At 39.1% G+C, this 19,245-nt stretch overlaps 8 protein-coding genes across 8 annotated transcripts; 5 read left to right on the top strand and 3 right to left on the bottom strand.

Moving 5' to 3' along the window:
• Positions 1-1,383: 1,383 nt before the first annotated feature.
• On the top strand, positions 1,384-3,103 carry BDF20DRAFT_892279 (uncharacterized protein). Its single transcript, XM_053082291.1, has 4 exons — positions 1,384-1,874; positions 1,981-2,176; positions 2,277-2,494; positions 2,568-3,103. Exons 1-4 carry the CDS (start codon positions 1,837-1,839, stop codon positions 2,734-2,736), a joined length of 621 nt encoding a protein of 206 aa, XP_052932144.1. The 5' UTR covers positions 1,384-1,836; the 3' UTR covers positions 2,737-3,103.
• Positions 3,104-4,127: 1,024 nt separating this feature from the next.
• Positions 4,128-7,676, top strand: BDF20DRAFT_838906 (armadillo-type protein; the record flags this gene model as incomplete). The annotated part of the gene is made up of 9 exons (XM_053079220.1): positions 4,128-4,247; positions 4,343-4,684; positions 4,757-5,798; positions 5,867-5,940; positions 6,021-6,458; positions 6,545-6,817; positions 6,878-7,348; positions 7,412-7,486; positions 7,548-7,676. The coding sequence occupies 9 exons, from the start codon at positions 4,128-4,130 to the stop codon at positions 7,674-7,676; spliced, it is 2,964 nt and encodes a 987-aa protein (XP_052932143.1).
• A 496-nt stretch (positions 7,677-8,172) lies between these two features.
• Positions 8,173-8,473, top strand: BDF20DRAFT_916353 (cytochrome c oxidase assembly protein PET191; the record flags this gene model as incomplete). The annotated part of the gene is made up of 2 exons (XM_053084440.1): positions 8,173-8,349; positions 8,435-8,473. 2 exons carry the CDS (start codon positions 8,173-8,175, stop codon positions 8,471-8,473), a joined length of 216 nt encoding a protein of 71 aa, XP_052932142.1.
• A 96-nt stretch (positions 8,474-8,569) lies between these two features.
• Positions 8,570-9,522, bottom strand: BDF20DRAFT_916352 (transport protein particle complex subunit; the record flags this gene model as incomplete). The annotated part of the gene is made up of 5 exons (XM_053084439.1): positions 8,570-8,689; positions 8,807-8,995; positions 9,073-9,172; positions 9,262-9,359; positions 9,448-9,522. 5 exons carry the CDS (start codon positions 9,520-9,522, stop codon positions 8,570-8,572), a joined length of 582 nt encoding a protein of 193 aa, XP_052932141.1.
• Positions 9,523-9,614: 92 nt separating this feature from the next.
• On the bottom strand, positions 9,615-10,742 carry BDF20DRAFT_826697 (uncharacterized protein; the record flags this gene model as incomplete). Its single annotated transcript, XM_053078096.1, has 3 exons — positions 9,615-10,268; positions 10,348-10,423; positions 10,507-10,742. The coding sequence occupies 3 exons, from the start codon at positions 10,740-10,742 to the stop codon at positions 9,615-9,617; spliced, it is 966 nt and encodes a 321-aa protein (XP_052932140.1).
• Positions 10,743-12,134: 1,392 nt separating this feature from the next.
• BDF20DRAFT_907789 (methylcrotonoyl-CoA carboxylase beta chain) lies at positions 12,135-14,365 on the bottom strand (the record flags this gene model as incomplete). The annotated part of the gene is made up of 9 exons (XM_053083413.1): positions 12,135-12,434; positions 12,533-12,858; positions 12,926-13,492; positions 13,590-13,652; positions 13,724-13,748; positions 13,832-13,871; positions 13,958-14,056; positions 14,158-14,242; positions 14,314-14,365. The coding sequence occupies 9 exons, from the start codon at positions 14,363-14,365 to the stop codon at positions 12,135-12,137; spliced, it is 1,557 nt and encodes a 518-aa protein (XP_052932139.1).
• Positions 14,366-15,079: 714 nt separating this feature from the next.
• On the top strand, positions 15,080-17,145 carry BDF20DRAFT_132655 (uncharacterized protein). The gene is made up of 4 exons (XM_053074752.1): positions 15,080-15,854; positions 15,934-15,992; positions 16,094-16,219; positions 16,311-17,145. Exons 1-4 carry the CDS (start codon positions 15,539-15,541, stop codon positions 16,773-16,775), a joined length of 966 nt encoding a protein of 321 aa, XP_052932138.1. The 5' UTR covers positions 15,080-15,538; the 3' UTR covers positions 16,776-17,145.
• On the top strand, positions 16,966-18,896 carry BDF20DRAFT_838902 (uncharacterized protein; the record flags this gene model as incomplete). The annotated part of the gene is made up of 3 exons (XM_053079219.1): positions 16,966-17,036; positions 17,183-17,231; positions 17,310-18,896. The coding sequence occupies 3 exons, from the start codon at positions 16,966-16,968 to the stop codon at positions 18,894-18,896; spliced, it is 1,707 nt and encodes a 568-aa protein (XP_052932137.1).
• Positions 18,897-19,245: the final 349 nt, after the last annotated feature.

Raw genomic sequence — 19,245 nt, 5'->3', positions numbered from 1 at the left:
TTTTATCAAAAAAATATCAATCCCTCAAGTTCATCCTATGGCATTTTTGCTTTTGTTCGTTGACGGTTTTAATTGCCCGTTTCCAAGAATGAAATATGTAGCTTGAAATTGTATACCCAGCGATTTTATTTTGCGCTCACCGTAGGCGACCATTATTGTCTTGAGATATTTTATGGCGTGTGTACATCAATTATAGCTTAAAACGGCTGTGCATATTGGATATAAAAATTGTACAGTATCAACAATTTACATAGCTTAAATCCATACATATTTCAATAGTAGAAGAAACACTTGCTCGATTTGTATGAACACATTTCCAAGTTTGGAAATTTTTTTGGAATATCTAATGTATCTCAGTGATTCCATTAAGCAGTACGGCTCCTTCTTCGTTTTCAACTGAACATATGATATATGCATGGATTCTATGTTTGTAGCCATTTTCTAGAAATAAATTTGCTGTCTTAATATAAACAAAAGTCATATAAAACTTAACCATGATGAAGAATGTCTGTTTTTACATATGCCAAAGTATATTTGGAAATCCTGAATTTTTTAGCAAGTTCATATGATGTACGGTGAATTCAAAACGTTTTACCCCTTATTTTTTTATTTGAAATAAAGATATTCAAAAGAAAACAAAAAAAGTTAAGGCACATGATATCATGGAACACACCTTATAATTTATACCACAGGATGTCTTGGGTTTCTTTTATTTCTTTTCATCTTTTTGACTTTTTATTCTTATTCTTAAACAAACAAATAATACTATTTGTAACTTACTCCCAACATGATTACAGCCGATTACTTTACAGGATCAAATGGCACCGCATCCAGTCTCAATAGAACGACCATGTTTCAACAAAAGCCTTCTATAAGAAGAGGAACTATATCCAGCATTTCAAAAGATGTGAGAGTAAATGATATTGCAGAGATTATAAAACAGCAGCGAGCTCTGACACAAAGAGAGCGTTCGATAGACAGCAGCAACGCGCCACAAATGTTACAAAGGAGGCACAGTATTATGAATCTATCAAATAGTAAATTTCCTCATACCCGAAAGCAACCCTATAGCGGCAACAACAATATTACGGCACTACCAAGTCGTAAACGAACCCTTTCCAATAACGACCTTGGAATGAGTTGGCTGGATCAAGCACAACAACCACAACCACAATCACAACCCCAAGTTGCTTTTCAAAAGTTTGATAGCATAGCAAACTTTAAAGACCTTTACAGGCACCAAACAACAACTGCTGCCCTGGCTACTTCGGCAAAAGTCCGATTGGTGGAGGAAAGAAAAATGGGTAAAACGTTGAGTACGCCCTTCAATAAGACGTTAGTACAACCACACCAGCAACAACAACAACAACAACAACAACAACAACAGCAGCAGCAGCAGCAGCAGCATGAGCAGCAACACCACCACAACCGAGACAATATCGTACTGAGAAAATGTGAAGCATGTGCTATTGAGATTCCAACTAAAACCGTGGCAACATTCAACACTTTCGCAGAACCTGATGTAGAGAAGAAGTCAACCATTTTGTTACCGCACGTAGTTAGCCCACCTATGTCACTTACATCAGACATTGCTCCATCCGATATCAATACTTCTACTACTCTTTCTACTTCCTCTTCACAGAAAAGTTGCTCTAAAAGAGAAGCTTTGCACACAACAGTGAACGAACAGATCAATATTATCAAGAAAGACATTTTCTGTTGTATGCTCAATTACTCAAGACATATCGAAGACTTATCCAAAGATGTTTGTACGCCACAACAAGGGCAAACACCGTATGCGAACAGACTAGCTCTAGATACAAAAAGATTGAATGAATGCAAAGCTCTCTCGGCGAAACAGAACCAGCTATTAGGTGAACTTGAAGCTTTGATGCTAAAACTACCACAGAAAGCTACTAATGATTGTTCGGACACACCGTTAATCTTGGTTACTTCTTCTAAAACTGCTGAAAATAGTAGTCAAAAGGAAGTAGTAGCATCAGCACGATCCTCTTTTTCTATTCTAACATCGATACGCCAAATCTTCACATTAACACCGAAATACGCAACACGACAAATAATTATTAGGCAGAAACCTGATAAAAAGGAAATTGATACGATCTTCTCTGTCCAGGGCGTTTGTACAACTACCGAAACTTCTTACATACCAAAACAGGTAAGAATGGAGCGTTTCAAGGTCATATTTGATCAGCACGAATATAAGAGTTTAATAACAATAACAGCTAATTTTGTTGTAACGTATTTTGATTTTTCAGCTTCAAAGTGCTATAACTACTACTTGGTCCTTTGAGAAGCATAGCAGCAAAGTTCATCATTTTGAATATTCTCTTGATATCACTTTCAGAGATCGTCAAGAAAAATTCACTCTTCTACCAAGAAATAAATGGGATAAGGATGAACTGGTGCATGTCTGCCACGACCGGAACTGTGAATTAAAGTTTAGTTGGCGTCAACGTAAACATCATTGCCGCAGGTAAAGAAGAAAAAAGTCTGTACAATCAACAAAAGGATGCCCAAATCAACAAACTTAATTTATCGATCGTTAGATGTGGCCACATTTTCTGTAATTGGCACAGCGGAAATCGATTACCGTTGTTTACGAGTAGTGCTTCTGCTGAAAGACCATGCTTTACGCGCGTGTGCGACGGTTGCTTTTTTACCTTAGCGCAGCATTCAATCGTTGGACCATCAATATCTGCGAGGATTTCGGCATAATTCTGCAACTCTTTGGTCTGATTACCAAAACACTCATCGAATCATTCATTTGCTGTCGGCTGTATTACATATTTATTCACAAACTTTAGTTTCCTTTTCTTCTTAGCATGACGATTTTCTTTCAAACAGTAGCTAGAGCGTCAGAGTCCCATCCGATTCAGAACATTTAAAATAATTAAATTTATGGCAAGCCTTTGACTATTATGTCATTGATGTGTCTCATCAGACAAACAATCATTATGGACAATAAATAAACCTATCTAAACATTTTATCTATGTTATGCTCATATAAAGGTTGCTTTCTGTGAAACGTGTAAAGTGTGTTTTTACTTCCAGTTCTGCGTTACCCCTTTTATTCATAAACTTCAGCTCCAGAATTTCTGAATAAGGTGCATATCAATTTACTCTGAAAACATTAAACAGCTGCGGCTTATTTTATTTGTCCGAAGATGAATGTTTATGTACTGCAGATAGCCAATAAAGCAATTGCTACGAATCGTTACGATCTCTATTACGAGTCTTTGGGAGCCATTACAGTCCTATACCACTTGAAATGCTTTTACTTAACAATTGTTATTCAACTACTATTTAGTCCGTCAAGACCCAATCCCTGTAAGCAGATGGTTATAATGCAAAGCTTTGTATATGATAAGAAAAGGAAATAAAATAGTTTTTAGGTCTTCTATACTAACATTTAGGATGATGTGCGCATGTTACAGCAACACAACAGCGTAGTATAATAGTGTCCGTGTACATTGTCTTTACCCTTAAAGGTATCCAGCCTTTCTTTCCTTAAAGTGGAGTTCAGCCGTGTGTGTATAGTAACAGCAGGGGCACAGACCAGTTTATTAGTTCTTGAAATAGGCTTTAAGCGTGCATTGCAGGGCTTTCACACCTTGCTTTTTTTTCTAATAAGAGGAGGAGGAGGAGATAACGGCATTCTTTTAATAGATCATTATTTTGCCGCAGTGAAAAAGGAGGTATTGAAGGGATTCTTTTGCACTTTTCATCTTTTCAAAAGTGTACAACTACTAAAAACTACACAGTCTGTTTCCCATCAAAGGATCAATTCGATAATATCGTGTTACATGAGGCTTGATTGACCGCCTTGATTTGTGTGCTGTTTCTATTTCATGTCACGGGTCATAGTTTCGATCATTCTTGATATATTTCTTCCTTAGTCCCTCTTTCATTTTTCATCTCGTTTGTTATATCTGAATGTTATTGACATCAGCAAGATTCTGGTTGTAGAAAATTGATATAAATTAGAATCTTTGAAAAATTTATCTATCCAACTAAGGAAATATAATTAGGTACCTTTTTTTTGTTGTTTCAGACTCATTCATATGCTTATTGATTTAGCTCGCACATAACTTTATAACAGTAGCGCAATGCACGAATCTGATCTGATGAGGACATGGCAACCCGAACAGCAAGGCTTAAGAGAGTTAATTTATTTATTCACTGAGGCAAACAAAGTTATCAATAGTGATTTGGGCATGATAAGTCAAGTAAAGGAATAGAAAATCAGTCATTGTAGCTAAAGATACAGATTGTACTTAGCGGTGTCATTTTTAATCTGACGGCATAAATTTTACACAAATAGCGAATTTATACGTTCAATGAGCACCCAGATTTCAACTTGCATTTGGTGTATATACTAACCAAACTGAAGAATGAACAACATAATATACGTCTGTCGGCCGGAAGACTACTAAATAATAATATCCAGAATGACTTCAACAATATTCCACTAAGAGTACTTTCATACATCAAAAAATGTTGCACAGATATCATCCTATGTCCTTCGAATGAAGATGAAGAAATATACCAGTCGGTTTCTTTTATTATTGCAACAGTTGTTCGTTATGGTCAGCCTCACAATTGGCCCGAGATTTTTCAAACGCTTATTGACAAATTAGGAAGCTCGGACAAGTTCACTCTCAGGGTATACAAGATTTTTCGCGCATGTTCCATATATGTGTATGAAAATAAACAGTACTTTCGCTTTTCGTCATAGACGTCAATTCGGACACTTGCTATTATTTGTGAGCATGTGGCATCAGAGCTTGACTTTGAAGTTACCGAAGGTGTCCGACCTTTAAATAGATTGATCAGAAAGTTCATCGAATTCTACACTCACTCTGATGCAACAATACGAACACAGGCTATCTATATGACTAGTCAATTCATCCTTTCAAAACCAGTTTCCCTCCTTGAACAATTGGAAGATATTTTGCAAGTATTGTATAAAATGGCAGCAGACGAAACAAATACTCCTGTTCGACGGGAGTTGGGTCGGATACTATCTGCATTATTGGAGGCTTTCCCTCAAAAAATGGTGCCCTATGTAAAGCAAACCATTACATTCATGATAAATGCATTATCGGACCCTGACGAAGAAACTCAGTTGACTGCGTGCGGTTTCTGGGTGCAGTACGCCCAGAGCAATTACTTCAGAAATGAACTCGTTAGCTATTTACCTCAACTGGTGGAATCTCTATTGAAACTAATGGTTTATTCCGAGGCAGATCTTATCTTGAGCACGACTAATACCGTTGACAGGCAACTATTACAATTATCTAACGACCGATCTACTTCTACTGTAAGCGACGATACTACAAGAATAGTTGAAACTTCATCAGGTCAAGAGGAATCTATTCAACCCACGACGAGATTTTACCGAAACAGGATAGAAGCTCAGGAACCATCAAAGGACAGCACGACTAACAGAAATGAATCTCTGAGTGATTTCGACGAAGAAGAGTCTGACTCATCATCAGAAGAAGTACTTGATAAAGAAGGTGATGAAAAGCAGGATAACGAACAGGAGTCAGATAATGAAGTTGAGGACAATCTGGTGGACAACTTTGAAGATGAAGAATTTTACTCTGATTATACACTTAGAAAATATAGTGCTGCAGCATTAGATGTCTTATCAGTATCATTCAAAGATGATATAGCCAAGGTCACGTTAGACCTCTTACAGAGTCGACTATTTGTCAGCGACAACTGGTTCATTCGTGAAAGTGGAATTTTAGCGCTTGGTGCGATAGCAGAAGGTGAGCTACATCAAAGTTTTACTGACTTCTATTTTCTAACTCTGCTTTATCTATATGCCTCTTTGCAGGAGGAATAAATATAATCAGTGAACAACTATACTGTTTGATTCCTTATCTTCTAATGTCAACAAAGGACGGTAATGTAAGTCTTCAATAATCCAGACATTGCAAAAACTCCTCGGTCAGTAAAACTAAACCTGTAGCATTACTGGTCTTTAATAGCCACTGATACGATCTATTTCCTGCTGGGCGCTCAGTCGGTTTTCCAGTTGGTTGATCCATCAATATGATGATACAAATGCGGAAAGTCGTTCTAGTACAACCTTTTTTGAATCCGTCCTGTACGGCTTGCTCGAGAGAATAACAGATAGTAATAAGAGAGTTCAAGAATCCGCTTGCACTGCATTTGTCATTATAGGCGAGGCAGCATCCTTTCGCCTAATACCATACATTAAAGCAGCCCTCATCCAAACAAATATAGCATTTTCATTATATGGACGCAAAAATAGGCTTATTTTATACGACGCGTTAGGTACCTTAGCCGATGCCGTTGGCTCAGAACTAAATCGACCTGACTATATCAATCTACTGATGCCTCCATTAATCAACAAATGGAATGAGTTGTCAGATCATGACACAGACTTATTTCCGCTATTAGAGGTAGTAACTGGGATTTTCTTTACCAAATTAGTTAAGCTACTCTAATTTTCTATTTTCTTGTTCCCAACCGTTTTTAAAACGTACAGTGCTTATCTAATATCACTGCTGCTCTAGGATCCGGATTTAAACAGTATGTTGAACCAGTCTTGTCGAGATGTGTAAAGCTTATTTCATCTACATTGCAAAAGCAACTGTTAGCAGACCAATTTCCGGAAGAAGTGTATCCACCAAATGTTGAGTTTCTCATTGCGGCACTCGACTTACTTTCCGGTATCGTTCAAGGATTGGGCTCAGAAATAAACCCCCTAATAGCGCAAACAGATCCACCCTTACTCCCACTATTAATAACGTGCATACACGTAAGAGTTTTTGTTATCGCTTATTTATTGCCGATGCTCACCTAGTGTTATAACGTCTAGGATCCTGTTCCGGAAGTACTACAATCAACTTTTGCTTTAATAGGAGACATTGCTTCTGCTAGTTTAAGTTTACTGTTACCATTTATACATGGCATCGTTACGGAAATGATACATATCCTTTGTAACGCAGACAATATCATGCCGGTATCCGTATACAACAACGTTCTTTGGGCACTTGGAGAGATTATAATGCGGTGGGGAAATAATGTTCACCCTGATATACCAAGTTTATTAAATGCATTTTTACGATTCTTAACACATCCGCAAGCACCGCCTTCAATTCACGAGAATGCAATGATTGCCCTGGGTCGATTGGGTTACGCTTGCCCCGGAGCAGTTGCACCCTATTTGAAATATTTTATAAAGCCTTGGTTAGAGAAGTCTTTATCGGTCCGAGATGGGGAAGAGAAGGATTCTGCATTCATAGGTTTATGTTTGATGATAAAGTTGAGTGTACAAGATGCACGCCCTGTAAGTATGACTTGATAAAATTGAAGTTTTTGCCGAAAGTTTAATTTTATTGTCTTCCCATAGGAATTATGTTTGTTATTGCACGCCGTATCCATACTGAAAGCACCTTCCATAACTTTATCGAAAGAATTGGTTGATGTAAGTTAGTACCATTTTTAATTTAAAAATTATAACAAAGCTACTAAAACGCTGTTCATAGGTTATTAAATGGTACCATGACTTCATTCCAACTGACGAGTGGGAAGATGCCAATTCCAGGCTTGAGCCAGAAGTCAGGAACGTTATTTCTCAACTATTGGTTAAAGCTGACTTGCACAGCAATACCTAAACTCTCGTAATTTTTTACCATTTTCCTTTTGGTTGGAAAAGACATACGCTTTTCTGTAAATTATCCATTTTTCAATGTAAATCTATCCTATTTATTCGTTACTAGCTGGAAAAAAGTACACATCCAAATCCTCTATAATTATTACCCACACTGATACCTGCAATCCCAACTTGCCTTATTTAACTGCAAACAATCTTAATAAATCGCTTCTCTTGATGTTATCTTAACTAACCTATACAAATAAATTACAGGTAAGTGTTTGAGTACTTTAAGATTGAAGTAGCTAAATCCTGGTATTGAAAGACACCTTTCATACCTAGAGATGTTAGAGAAGTGTGGGGATGTCTGTTCTCCTGCACTCTCGGTTAATTTTCCGCCCTTGAAATTTGTTTAACTGTATAAGCATAATTCCGCTCAACAGGCGCTCCGAGCATAATAAAAAAAGGAGAAGCCCTGTCTTGTTCCCATTTTAAGAATATATTGTATTTAACAAGAGATGCCTTCTTCCTGCAAGGAATTACGACAAGAATTAGCAGAATGCATGTTAAAATCAGACTGTGTCTTGAAAAAGCGAAATACTGTCAAAGAATGTTTTAAAGAAGAACATCGAGCAGATGTTCCTGATGAATGTCGTAGTATAATGAGAGCTTTTGGAGAATGTAAACGTGGCATGGTAAGCATTGTAATTTTGAATGTGAGTTATTTGACTAGAAAACCAGCTATTTTAACATAAGGCCTGGCTTTATTACTTGTTGCAGATTGACCCTCGTATGCGTTTCCGAGGCAATAAACAATAACATATGTACATTCAAAAGAATTCACTAGGTATATATGTAGCACATGCTAGTACAATCTTTCATTTTTACTTTGTAAAGTATATATCGCTCCCTGCACTAATCTTCTCCGGCAGGTACTTCTTCCTCCAAATAGCGAACCATTTTAACTCGCATTTCAGTCGAGTCGTCTCCACGAAGTGTATCACTCACAAAGTGTGTCTCCACCTGCATTTGTACCTACCATGCATAAAACAAAACAATCCGTTAAACTTGAATGTTAGGCTATATTCTTATCCCACTATATCAATAAAAAACTGTAATAATCCACACCCCCCCCAACTTTCGGACAATTACCATTTCAAGTGCTCCGCGTAGAACACCACAATAGATATTAGAATACCATAAACCACCTTCCAGAGCATCATCGGGCAATTCGACAAAATCAACAAGTGGATTCTCATCAAATACTAATGAGAATTCTTTATTATCGCTTGACCAGTCGGTAACGGTAGGCGTAATATTTAAAAACATTTTGAACCCAATCTAATAGCAGTAATGACGAGATTTAGTTCAGATGTTTCTGCATCCTTCTTTTCTGCGAAAGGTCGTAACAGGATTACCTTCGATACGGCTTCTGCTGTTTCCCTGAAATCTGCACAACGACCAATGCCCGATCTTGCTAAAAAGTCCTCAATCATACGCTGTCCGATATTATATCCCCTTTGTTGATTATTCAAAGACAAAATTTCGGATGAGTCAATGAACCCACAATGGTGTGTTTTCGTTATACTGAAGTTGATGAGTTTTACATTTTCTCTAGTTGTTTATTTACTTCACCATAGTCTTCAAAGTCTTTTACGAGTTGAACAACCATGGAGCCATAAGTTAGCGTGAATAGTTCAGCGTTCTACAATTATTGTTATGCACATCAAATACAATCATAAATATCAACGCGTTTGTTTGTCTCCAGGAATAAATTTTGGGGGGTTCCATACAATTTTATCCACTTTATTTTTCCAAACTTCCTCTCCTACTGCTTTAAACTGTTTTACTGAAGGTGCTGATGACATGACAGAAAGTTTTAATTTGAAAGAATAGACAAAGCAAAAGGAAAAAGTATGGAAAGGGGAACTGCTTACGAGAAATAAAATGGTTCCAATTTTCAAATGGGAGATCCCGCAATTTGACTGAAGACGTTGGACATTGAATTTAAACCCCAGTTTACATTATGAACGGCTTCTGTCCGTGCATCCATTCTTTGTACCTTCTGTTCTTCCTCGTTCCGCTTCCAAACTTGTATTTGCTTGAGGACGTTCCCTTTGACAATTTTTGTATAGAACCAGGTAAAGATACCCATAAAGAAGGTCGCTAAACCAAACAAAATAAAACCTGCCCACTGGGCTTTCCACATACTTGTGCTTGTAAAGACAATAATAACTTTGATAATGTACGCAGCTATCAGAAGCACACCCCATGTAGCTGTCATGAAGCGCATATCGTGTCTGAACTTGGCCATGTTGTTGTATAAGAATTCCAAGCCTGATCGGCCTTTCGATTGAAGATGCTGGGGTTGCTGGTCTTTGTCCTTTGAGGAAGAGGAGACAGCAGACGTTAACCTAGAATCATCGTGCTTTTGGAGATCTTCGTCGTCTGATGGGCGTGGCATAACTTGAGTTGCAAGCTGAAATACCAAAGGTTTGAAAGTATGGTTTCCTATTGTAATAGGTAATATCGATATAATGCAACTAACGCCTACAAAAAGAGACACCAAGCCTTCACAAACTGCACTCACTCGTTCATTAGGTTGAGCGATGGACTATAAGCAAGTGGCAAGCATTTAGTGCCTTCATACTATTAATAGCATCACCGTTAAAGCCCCTTTTAAAGTGTAATACCAGAATCCCAGATATAAGAAAACTAACACCAGCCACACAACCTAAGGGGTCGAATGAATGATCTCGAACCATGCGCCTACATCCGTAACATTAGTAAGCAAGGACAAGTTTTACTTTTTGTGCCTGAATTCCTACTATCTGCAAATGAGGATAACGTACGTGATGACAATGGCCAGCGGTGGAGCGGAGGCTATGACCATAGAGACTACTTGGCCTAGATGTGGCTTCAAGATATTGTATATCAACACGGGCAAACCGATACTCCACAAAACAGCCAAGATAAAATTAAGAATAGGCCTTCCGCCCATGAATTCAAAACTAAAAATGTCTTGTAGTTCACCTAAATCCATCGGTAAATCTTCATTTTGAGCTTTTGGTGCATATTCATACTGCATAGCACATTGTTCATCTTCTTCTGTTTCCGCAGTTATGCCTGACGGTGAGCCGGTCAGTGTTTGTTTATCTGTCAAAGATTCTGCTCGTCTTCGAAAAGGCCAAACCATGACTATAATGCTCAACGAATGTGAAGTTTTTATCTCACCGTACGTTCCTGCCAAATGTGCTGAAAATGAGAAGAAATAAAGGGGAGGATCGACGTCTCGAAACGGTGATATGGAAAGTGATACACAAATGGGAAAATTAATAAAGAAAAAGAAGGAAAGAAGGAAGCCGATTGCTCCGAATGACGAAAAGCAGCTGCTGCCGTGTTTTGTCTACCCATTTTGTATAACTCTTTCTCCATAAAAGATAGAAAGCCAAACACAAATTCATTGTCAAGTACAGAAGAACTGGTATTACAAAAATGAGTAGCTTAAAACCCAGACAAAGACCTTGATATCATGGCAATAACTGACCTCATTGAATAAATTACTTTATAAAGTCTTATGATCTGTATCAATTGTCTTTGTTGGCCGTCTCTTGAATAAGCGATCATAATGATGTGATCGCTCGCAACAAGTAACAATGGATCAAACACCGAAGGATTTCAAAACCGTGCCTGATCATTGTTGAGTAACCTGTATTTTCCATGTCATGGACGAAAGACAATCCATTGCGGAGGTTTCTCTTGAGATAATATAATCGAAAGCATTTCTGTCTTTTTCACTACAGTAGTTACAGAAACTGCAATAGCTTATTGAAAGGTTTCGACAGAGAATTGTTTAACATATACATACAACACTAGGAAGTTTCCTTGAAGCCCATAAAAATATTCTAAGAAATAATTAAAATTGCGTCGATTGGGTGATTCATGGGGGGGGTAACTGTACATCCTTCGTCGACTGATATGAAAGAAAGGATGTTTAGTTTTCGTATAAAGGTGCATTTGCTGAACAAATTCTCTATCTGTATGTATAAGAAATCTGCCCTTCATATAACTTACGACAAAAGGGTCAGAAGTTCTCTAACTGCGATTGGATAAATATTCTAAATGTGGATTTTTGACGACGCCATCCATGGCAGAATTTGACGGGTCTGGTTGTAGAATGTTGCTGTATAAAATCAACATGGCATCGCAAGCTTATGTACAAAGAGTTCAATCGCATGAATTACATACAACTCGGCTTAGATAATCCTTGTCCTATTTTTTCAAGCTTATCGGTCTATATCGGTAATACAGCAAACAACTTTTCTCGGTTTGAATGTAGCTTTTTATGATAAGGTTGAACATAATGCCCACATGTGCTTTTTGAGTTTCTTTCAAAATACAACCTTTTTCAAATTTATTTCATCTTTTATTGGGAGCTGAATGCTCATTTGAACCTTGAATTTCCTCTTTTAATATGATTCTACATTCTAAACACGCCAAAATTATTATGTGTTCTCTCAATGGGAGCGTTCAGGGCAGCACTGAGACCCAGTCCTAATACTGTACGTGTATCTTTAGGGTTTATGACACCATCATCCCATAAACGAGCGCTGGAGAAATAAGGATGACCTTCTCTTTCGTATTTCTCTCGAATCGGTGCCATAAACTTCTCTTGGTCTTCCTCAGACCAAGTTTCACCTTTCTTCTCTTTGCTATCGCGTGTAATTTGAGCCAAGACATTCGCACTTTGCTCACCACCCATGACGGAGATACGAGCATTCTATCGGCAGTATAGGTAAGAAAATTCGGCTTACTTTTACTCGGAAAGACTCACAAAAAAAAAAAACCCCCCCCAACCCCGCACCCCATCCTACTTACAGGCCACATCCATAAGAACCGAGGAGAATAAGCACGACCACACATACCGTAATTACCAGCACCAAAACTACCACCTGTAATCACGGTGAATTTCGGCACCTTGGCACATGCCACTGCATTCACCAATTTGGCGCCATTTTTAGCAATACCACCTGCTTCGGCTGAAGAGCCTACCATGAAGCCTGTGATATTTTGGAGAAAGACCAAGGGAATGCCTCTTTGTGAACATAATTGAATGAAATGCGCACCTTTCAGTGCAGATTCAGAAAACAGAATACCGTTGTTGGCGACGATGCCTACGGGATAGCCATGTATACGAGCAAAGCCTATCGTTGAACGAGATTAGTACTCGCACATGTTGCAAGATGCCCCCACTTTCTTGATCTACTCTACCGGTAACGAGGGTCGTGCCGTAATTCTCTTTGAACTCTGCAAATTGACTACCATCCACGATACGTGCAATCACATGTTTACTATCAAAAGGCTTCTTCAAATTGTCTCCTACGATGCCACCGATTTCTTCAGGTGAATAAAGTGGTTCTTTGGGCATCCTTATGTCCATAGTGTCTACACCGCGCTTCACTCTGTTCAAAGTACCAACCACTCGACGTGCCAGCACAAGAGCATGCTCATCGTCCATAGCATAGTGATCCGTGACACCCGACGTACGACAATGTAGGTCAGCGCCGCCCAGGTTTTCAGGACTAATGACTTCGCCAATAGCTGCTTTTACAAGAGGTGGACCGGCCAAGAAGATGGTGCCTTGATTTTTGACGATGATACTTTCATCAGCCATAGCCGGAACATAGGCGCCACCTGCTGTACAAGAGCCTAAAACGGCTGCAATTTGAGGTATTCCTTGAGAGGACATATTGGCTTGGTTATAAAAGATACGGCCAAAGTGTTCTCTGTCAGGGAAGACATCGGCCTGCCGAGGTAAGTTGGCTCCACCCGAATCAACTTAGAGGGAGAAGCGCACGATGGGAGTTTATACATGAGTACGATACGATTTTTTTTGTCAAGTACAGCTCTACCTCCGTCTCTATATTCTGCTTACCAAGATAGATACAAGGTAAATGGTTGTCTTTGGCAATTTCTTGTGCTCGAAGATGCTTCTTTACTATTCAATCAGAACTAGTCAAAAATGGGTCGATCATGCATATGTTGATTTACTGACGTCGATTCATCTACCTGTGATAGGATAATAAGAACCTCCCTAGTAAAATAACAAGGCAACAAGGTGAAGGCAATAAGTCCTCCGTGACAACGCCCAAAGTCCTTTTCTTTTGAAACACTTACTTTAACCGTTGGATCATTTGCAACAATCATACATTCAACGCTAGAGGTAATAAAAGTGGGGGGAGTTGAAACTCAGTGTACAGTGTAGATGAATTTCCCACGAGCCTTATGCTACTTCATTTTTACCCATTAACACGTCCAATACCAGTGATGATACCGCCGGCAGGTACCTCATCTTCATATAATTGATAGCCTGCTAAAGTGGATAACTCAAGAAAAGGGGAGCTGTATGCAAAAAAACAAAAAAATGAGGGTGTTCGTCATCAAATCATCTCAACGCGTATTTGCCAGCTATTATCCACTCTGGTTTTTTTTTTTTTAATTACTTTGGATCCAATAAGCGATTGATTCTGTCCCGAGGAAGCATTTTTTTACGAGACAGATGTCTTTTGCGAGCAGCTTCTCCACCGCCTATCCATATGAAAAAGCAAACGTGAATGCACAGTGGCGTTTCTTCTGTGAAAAGAGATTGTGAAATTTACCTAGTTTGATCTTTTCTGTCACCATGTTTAAATCATCAATCAATCTTTGCATTCTCTCTGCATTTTCCTGTCAGAAAAAGGAAAGGTAAGCGTCCCTACTACCAATCGACTCGAACCACTGAAGCAATGCCTTTTTACTTTGAAATCTGGACTAGCTGTTTCTATCTTATTCGGCAAGACGGATGCGCTATCTTCAAACAAAGTATGATAGTGGCATCGGGTCGCTGGCAGGATCGCTGAAAAACGACCCGGTGAACGCTGAGTAAACCCTTTAAGTACAGCTACACTATGTGCAAGCATAGTCATGGTGATATAGCAGTTTCAAGAATGAAAAAAAGACAAAAGAAAGAGAAAGTGCGGCGTTCCTTCCTTCGTTTTCAACTGTCTGTCCACACATAATTTTTCCCACGATAAGGTATCGAGGAAGTACCCAATGGAGAAACCCTAAATATGTCCCTGAATCAATGTATAGAGTGGACAAAGATAGGCATAGAGCGCCTCTCTAACGTTCACCGGCTGTAATGAGCCATTATGGAAAGATAGGAGTTGACTATCTGGCAGAGTACGGATGATGGTATAGCCATTGCTAGCATGGTTAACATAGGCTAGAGCTCGTCCGTACACAGCAATAAAACACCCAACCAACATAATGATTTCGCACTCAGCAAAGAACGTTTTCATTCTTCATCTCGTATTCCGTTCAACCAGCGTATGAGTATGTCGTATTTATTATATTCGGGCAAACGTCCTGTCTGGCCGTACTTGCAAAAAATTAAAATTAAAAAATTAAAAATTAATGGTCATTCTGTCACGGCAAAAGTAAAGAACGGACTACCAGGTAAAGAACTACAATCGTTTTTTTAAAATTCACTGTAGCTGGTCGACGTACTTATTAGAGTGCCAAGTGCCTGAAAGTAGCTTCATACTCTTTGCTATGTTACAAATGCGCTCGTTGATTTATCCAGGCTTATGCTGAACCCGAATGTTTACAATTACGTCATGTTGATTTATGCGTTTTCTACAAGTGAATATTTTTCCACTTTCTTGGAGCGATCCATTGATTCGTTGATTTGGGGTTTCATGCAATTTGGTAGGCCAAAAAACAAAAAAAGGAGTAGAGCTGGGAATACCAACTATATCATCACCCTATTTGCCCCTTTTTTTTTTTGTTCTTCTTCTTTTTTCATCCAATCTTCAAATGTTATAACTTCTTCTTATAAACAGAATGAATCATACAAATAATAGTGCGACCATTACTATTACTGCTACTGCTGCCACTACAGTATACAAAAAGAAAAGACGTCCATCTCAATCACAACAACAACAACAACAACCTATCTCCGCAAAGGACTGTTGGTTCGTTATAGGTGCTCATCTAGCAGGTTCATCTGAAAGAGAGTGTTCGCAGCTATCAGGTCTTTCTAAAACGATTACTCATAATATTATTGCAAACTTTAAAAAGTTGGGGTCACCTCATCCAACCAAATTGTCAGTAACTGAAATGTTCAACAGCAGAAACAATATTCAGTCAGGCATAACAGGTGGGTAATAAGGACAATCAAGGGTACAAGACAACTGATTCATGGATGATTGATGCATGCAACGGTTATTTTAATTTAGTTGACCAGGACACAAAGAAAAAGAAGCGAAAGATGACTGATGTCGATGCTGAAGGAAAGGTAAATGAGAACGGAAGAAAAAAATAGATTTGCTGCCCACATGATATTGGCATTTTAAGAAAAAAAAAAGGTCCGCTGACACTTGTGCCCTCTATTAAAAGGATGCTTTGCCCCGAAAGAGAGGCAGACCACGCAACCCACCAGAAGCACCTTTTTTTACCCGAGCCATAGTTGAACAAGCATTGAAGGAAGCTAGAGACACACCCTATACAACTACTACGATTCAGGTAAGCCATCGACCGCTCATTAGGGAGCTATGACGTGATCTCAATCATATTCTGTTGGAAAAGCTAAGCACCTTGCATGAAACCAATTTAGAATGACCGTAGTAAAGTTCAATGGACTGAGACCCCTATAGAAACAGCTTATCCATTGGATCGGCTTGACACGCCACCTCGTGACGGAAACCAGCAGCTCATGAAAGGTCTTGAACGTCCGTCACTCTCACCATCTGAATTTTTCATAAAAGGAAGCGGAAACGCTTCCTCTTTACCTTTGACACCGCGGTCGCACACCAGCACACCATCTCCTTCGCTTGATGGTGATGACGAAGATGAAGAAGCGCCATGTTCATCAGAACCAACCATTGAAAAGGATTGGACGTTGGAAGACGATAAAGAGATTTTATTACATGTCCTTGGATTGCCTCTGACCAAGAATATCAAATGGAAGGAAGTAGAGAAGCAATTTGGAAATAGACACGTAGCTAGAATGTGTTCTGAAAGATGGGCCTACATTAAAAAACAATTGATAAACGACATCATCCAGTCGACAAGCACTTGAAATTACCAAAATTTCATTATATACCAATAAACTGTAGATCCCCCCCCCTCCTTTTGTGATATCTTTTTTTGATTGTTTTTTTTTTTTTGTGCGCTAAAAAAGACACTGAGATTTGTGCTACTGGACAAGTGCAAAAAACCAAGTGTAACCAGGTTGAACGTGCCATATGCCCTTATTATAAACACATAACATGCTTGCAATAATCAGCGTCAGTGCCTCTATCCACCCACCGCAAACCCACTCCTCACCCAACATTGAGACGTAAAATTTTATTGTCCTTTTCTTCATTTTTGCTCCTTATTGACTCTATATTCATATCATCTTTTTCTTTCCTTCTTTCATCTCTGTTCTTTCCCCCATTTCCCTAGACTTTTTTATTTTTTTTTTATTTTTTTTTTTTACATTAGTACATTCCTTTACTTAGCGTATAAGAAACGTAGCGAACATAAAGAGAAGGTTAAATCCTTCAAGTTGATTATTTGACTTACGCCCCGCCTCCGTCCCCACTGACAATCAATAATGAAAATTCTGCAGTGGCTACCAACCACTTTGTTTATTATTGCATCGCTATCTTTCATCGCCCATACGACAGCAATCACCGAGAAAAATAAGCAATATCATGGCCACTTGATACCTGCGAGAGCCACAAAAACAATCCACAATTGCTACTCAGCTTCACTTCAACGAAAGCAATTCTTTTCCAACAAAAAGAAAAGTAAGAAGCACCACAGTACCTCCTCATTATCTGATCATCCTCATCCTCATCCTCATCAGCGAAAGAGGTCTTTGGAAAAGCGATCCAAAATTGAAACGCTTTACATTTGCACAACTACAAAAAAAAACCACTCTTCCACAGTCCATGTCAAACAACACGACAAACTTCCTCATAAAAAACATAAAAAACATAAAAAATCATCCGCTTCTAAGCATCACCATGAGAAGCACCGCAAGCATGGTAGCAGTAATGAAAAAAACCATCAAAAGGCGAAAGAAGATGCCCATAAAAAATCAGGAACAAAGAATTTTGCTGCTAAGAAAAAGCATAAAGACCGCACAAAGTTAACCGTGCATTACGGCAAATCTTTGTCAGTTACGAAAACTAATAAAAAATTTCATAAATTTCGTGAAACCTCAACGACGACCCATCCTACTGAACCAACCGTCTTGCCTTATTCAATGGGTACGATGAACCCACAGAAGGAGAAAGATGGAGAGAAAGATACCTATTCTGTCCAAGATAAAAAGCAAGAAACAGTTGTCAACAGCAGTGTGAGTAATGATGATAGCGACAATGACAGTAACTCTGATATCACTCAATCACAACCTACGACGAAGGAGGACAACAGTGTCAATGAGACGGAACAAGAGGACGAGGATGGAGCTGATGATACGGATACGGAGGACGATTTTGCAACAGATTCAGTCGCCCCGTCTTCGATTGACCTCGTATCCGTTCCTCTTCCTACTTCACCTGTCAATGCTCCTATCCCTCCTGTCGATAATAACAACCAAGTCACTGCTCAAACTGTTCAAAATGGTCAAGCGGTGGATAACGAGCCTCAAAATAAAATCATTGGCGTATCTGTCGGTGCTGTTGTAGGTTGTTTAGCAGCTGCTGGCTTGGCAGGCATGTTTATCTATAAGCGCAAACAGAAATCAGACCAAGACCAGACGAGCGATTTTAACCGTCATAGCAGCGGTGGATGGGGCAGCAACGGCGGCGATATGGAGGAGGCTACACGAGTGAATACTCGTTGGCGTACACAATCCTTTTTGGCCGTAGTGACTGGCGCTGTGGCCAAATTACCTGCTCAACGTAGCAACAGTAGTAGCTCCTCAAGATCTGGAGGAAGCTTTTTGGGAAGCATACGACGCGCTGCTAGTCAAGCTTCACGTTCTCTCTCCGTCCGTTCAAACAATGCTTCTCTCAAGCGAAGCTCTTCCGGGAATAGCAGTGTGCAAAGCTACGGCATTGCTGTCTCTGGCCCTATGCCGTCTATTGTCCGCGTAGACGGCGATCAAGCTCATTATTATACTGAATCGAATAGTCCCTCCTTATCCTCTGCTCATGGCTCTCCTCCAGAACAATACAATCAAGTTTATCATACCCATGCGTATTAGAATTTTCTACCCACTATTACTTTTAATAATGTATTACAACGCTCGTCTTTTCTCTAACCCCCCCACCCCACCCTCCGCCCTCATCTCCACGAAAACTCAATAAACGAAGCCCTTCAAACTATATCCGTCCCTTGTTCAGCTTTACTTTTCTTATCTATAAACACATTGCCTTATCACTGTTTTTGGTCAAGCGTAGATAGCATGATTGCTTAGAGCAACATTGTTGCACAAGCATAGTATGAAGAAGTACTCTGTATAGAACGTACAAAAGCTGTAGTCTAACGATAAATGAAACTGATTTTGTAAACCTTTATTTCAGCCCTAAAGTGATTGGAAAGATATTTCAATT

The sequence above is a fragment of the Mycotypha africana genome (assembly GCF_025528875.1).
Source record: "Mycotypha africana strain NRRL 2978 chromosome Unknown BDF20scaffold_11, whole genome shotgun sequence".
In the NCBI taxonomy this organism is placed as follows: Eukaryota; Fungi; Mucoromycota; class Mucoromycetes; order Mucorales; family Mycotyphaceae; genus Mycotypha; species Mycotypha africana.
The sequence above is the reverse complement of the archived record's forward strand: the minus strand, read 5'-3'. Positions and strand labels throughout refer to the sequence as shown.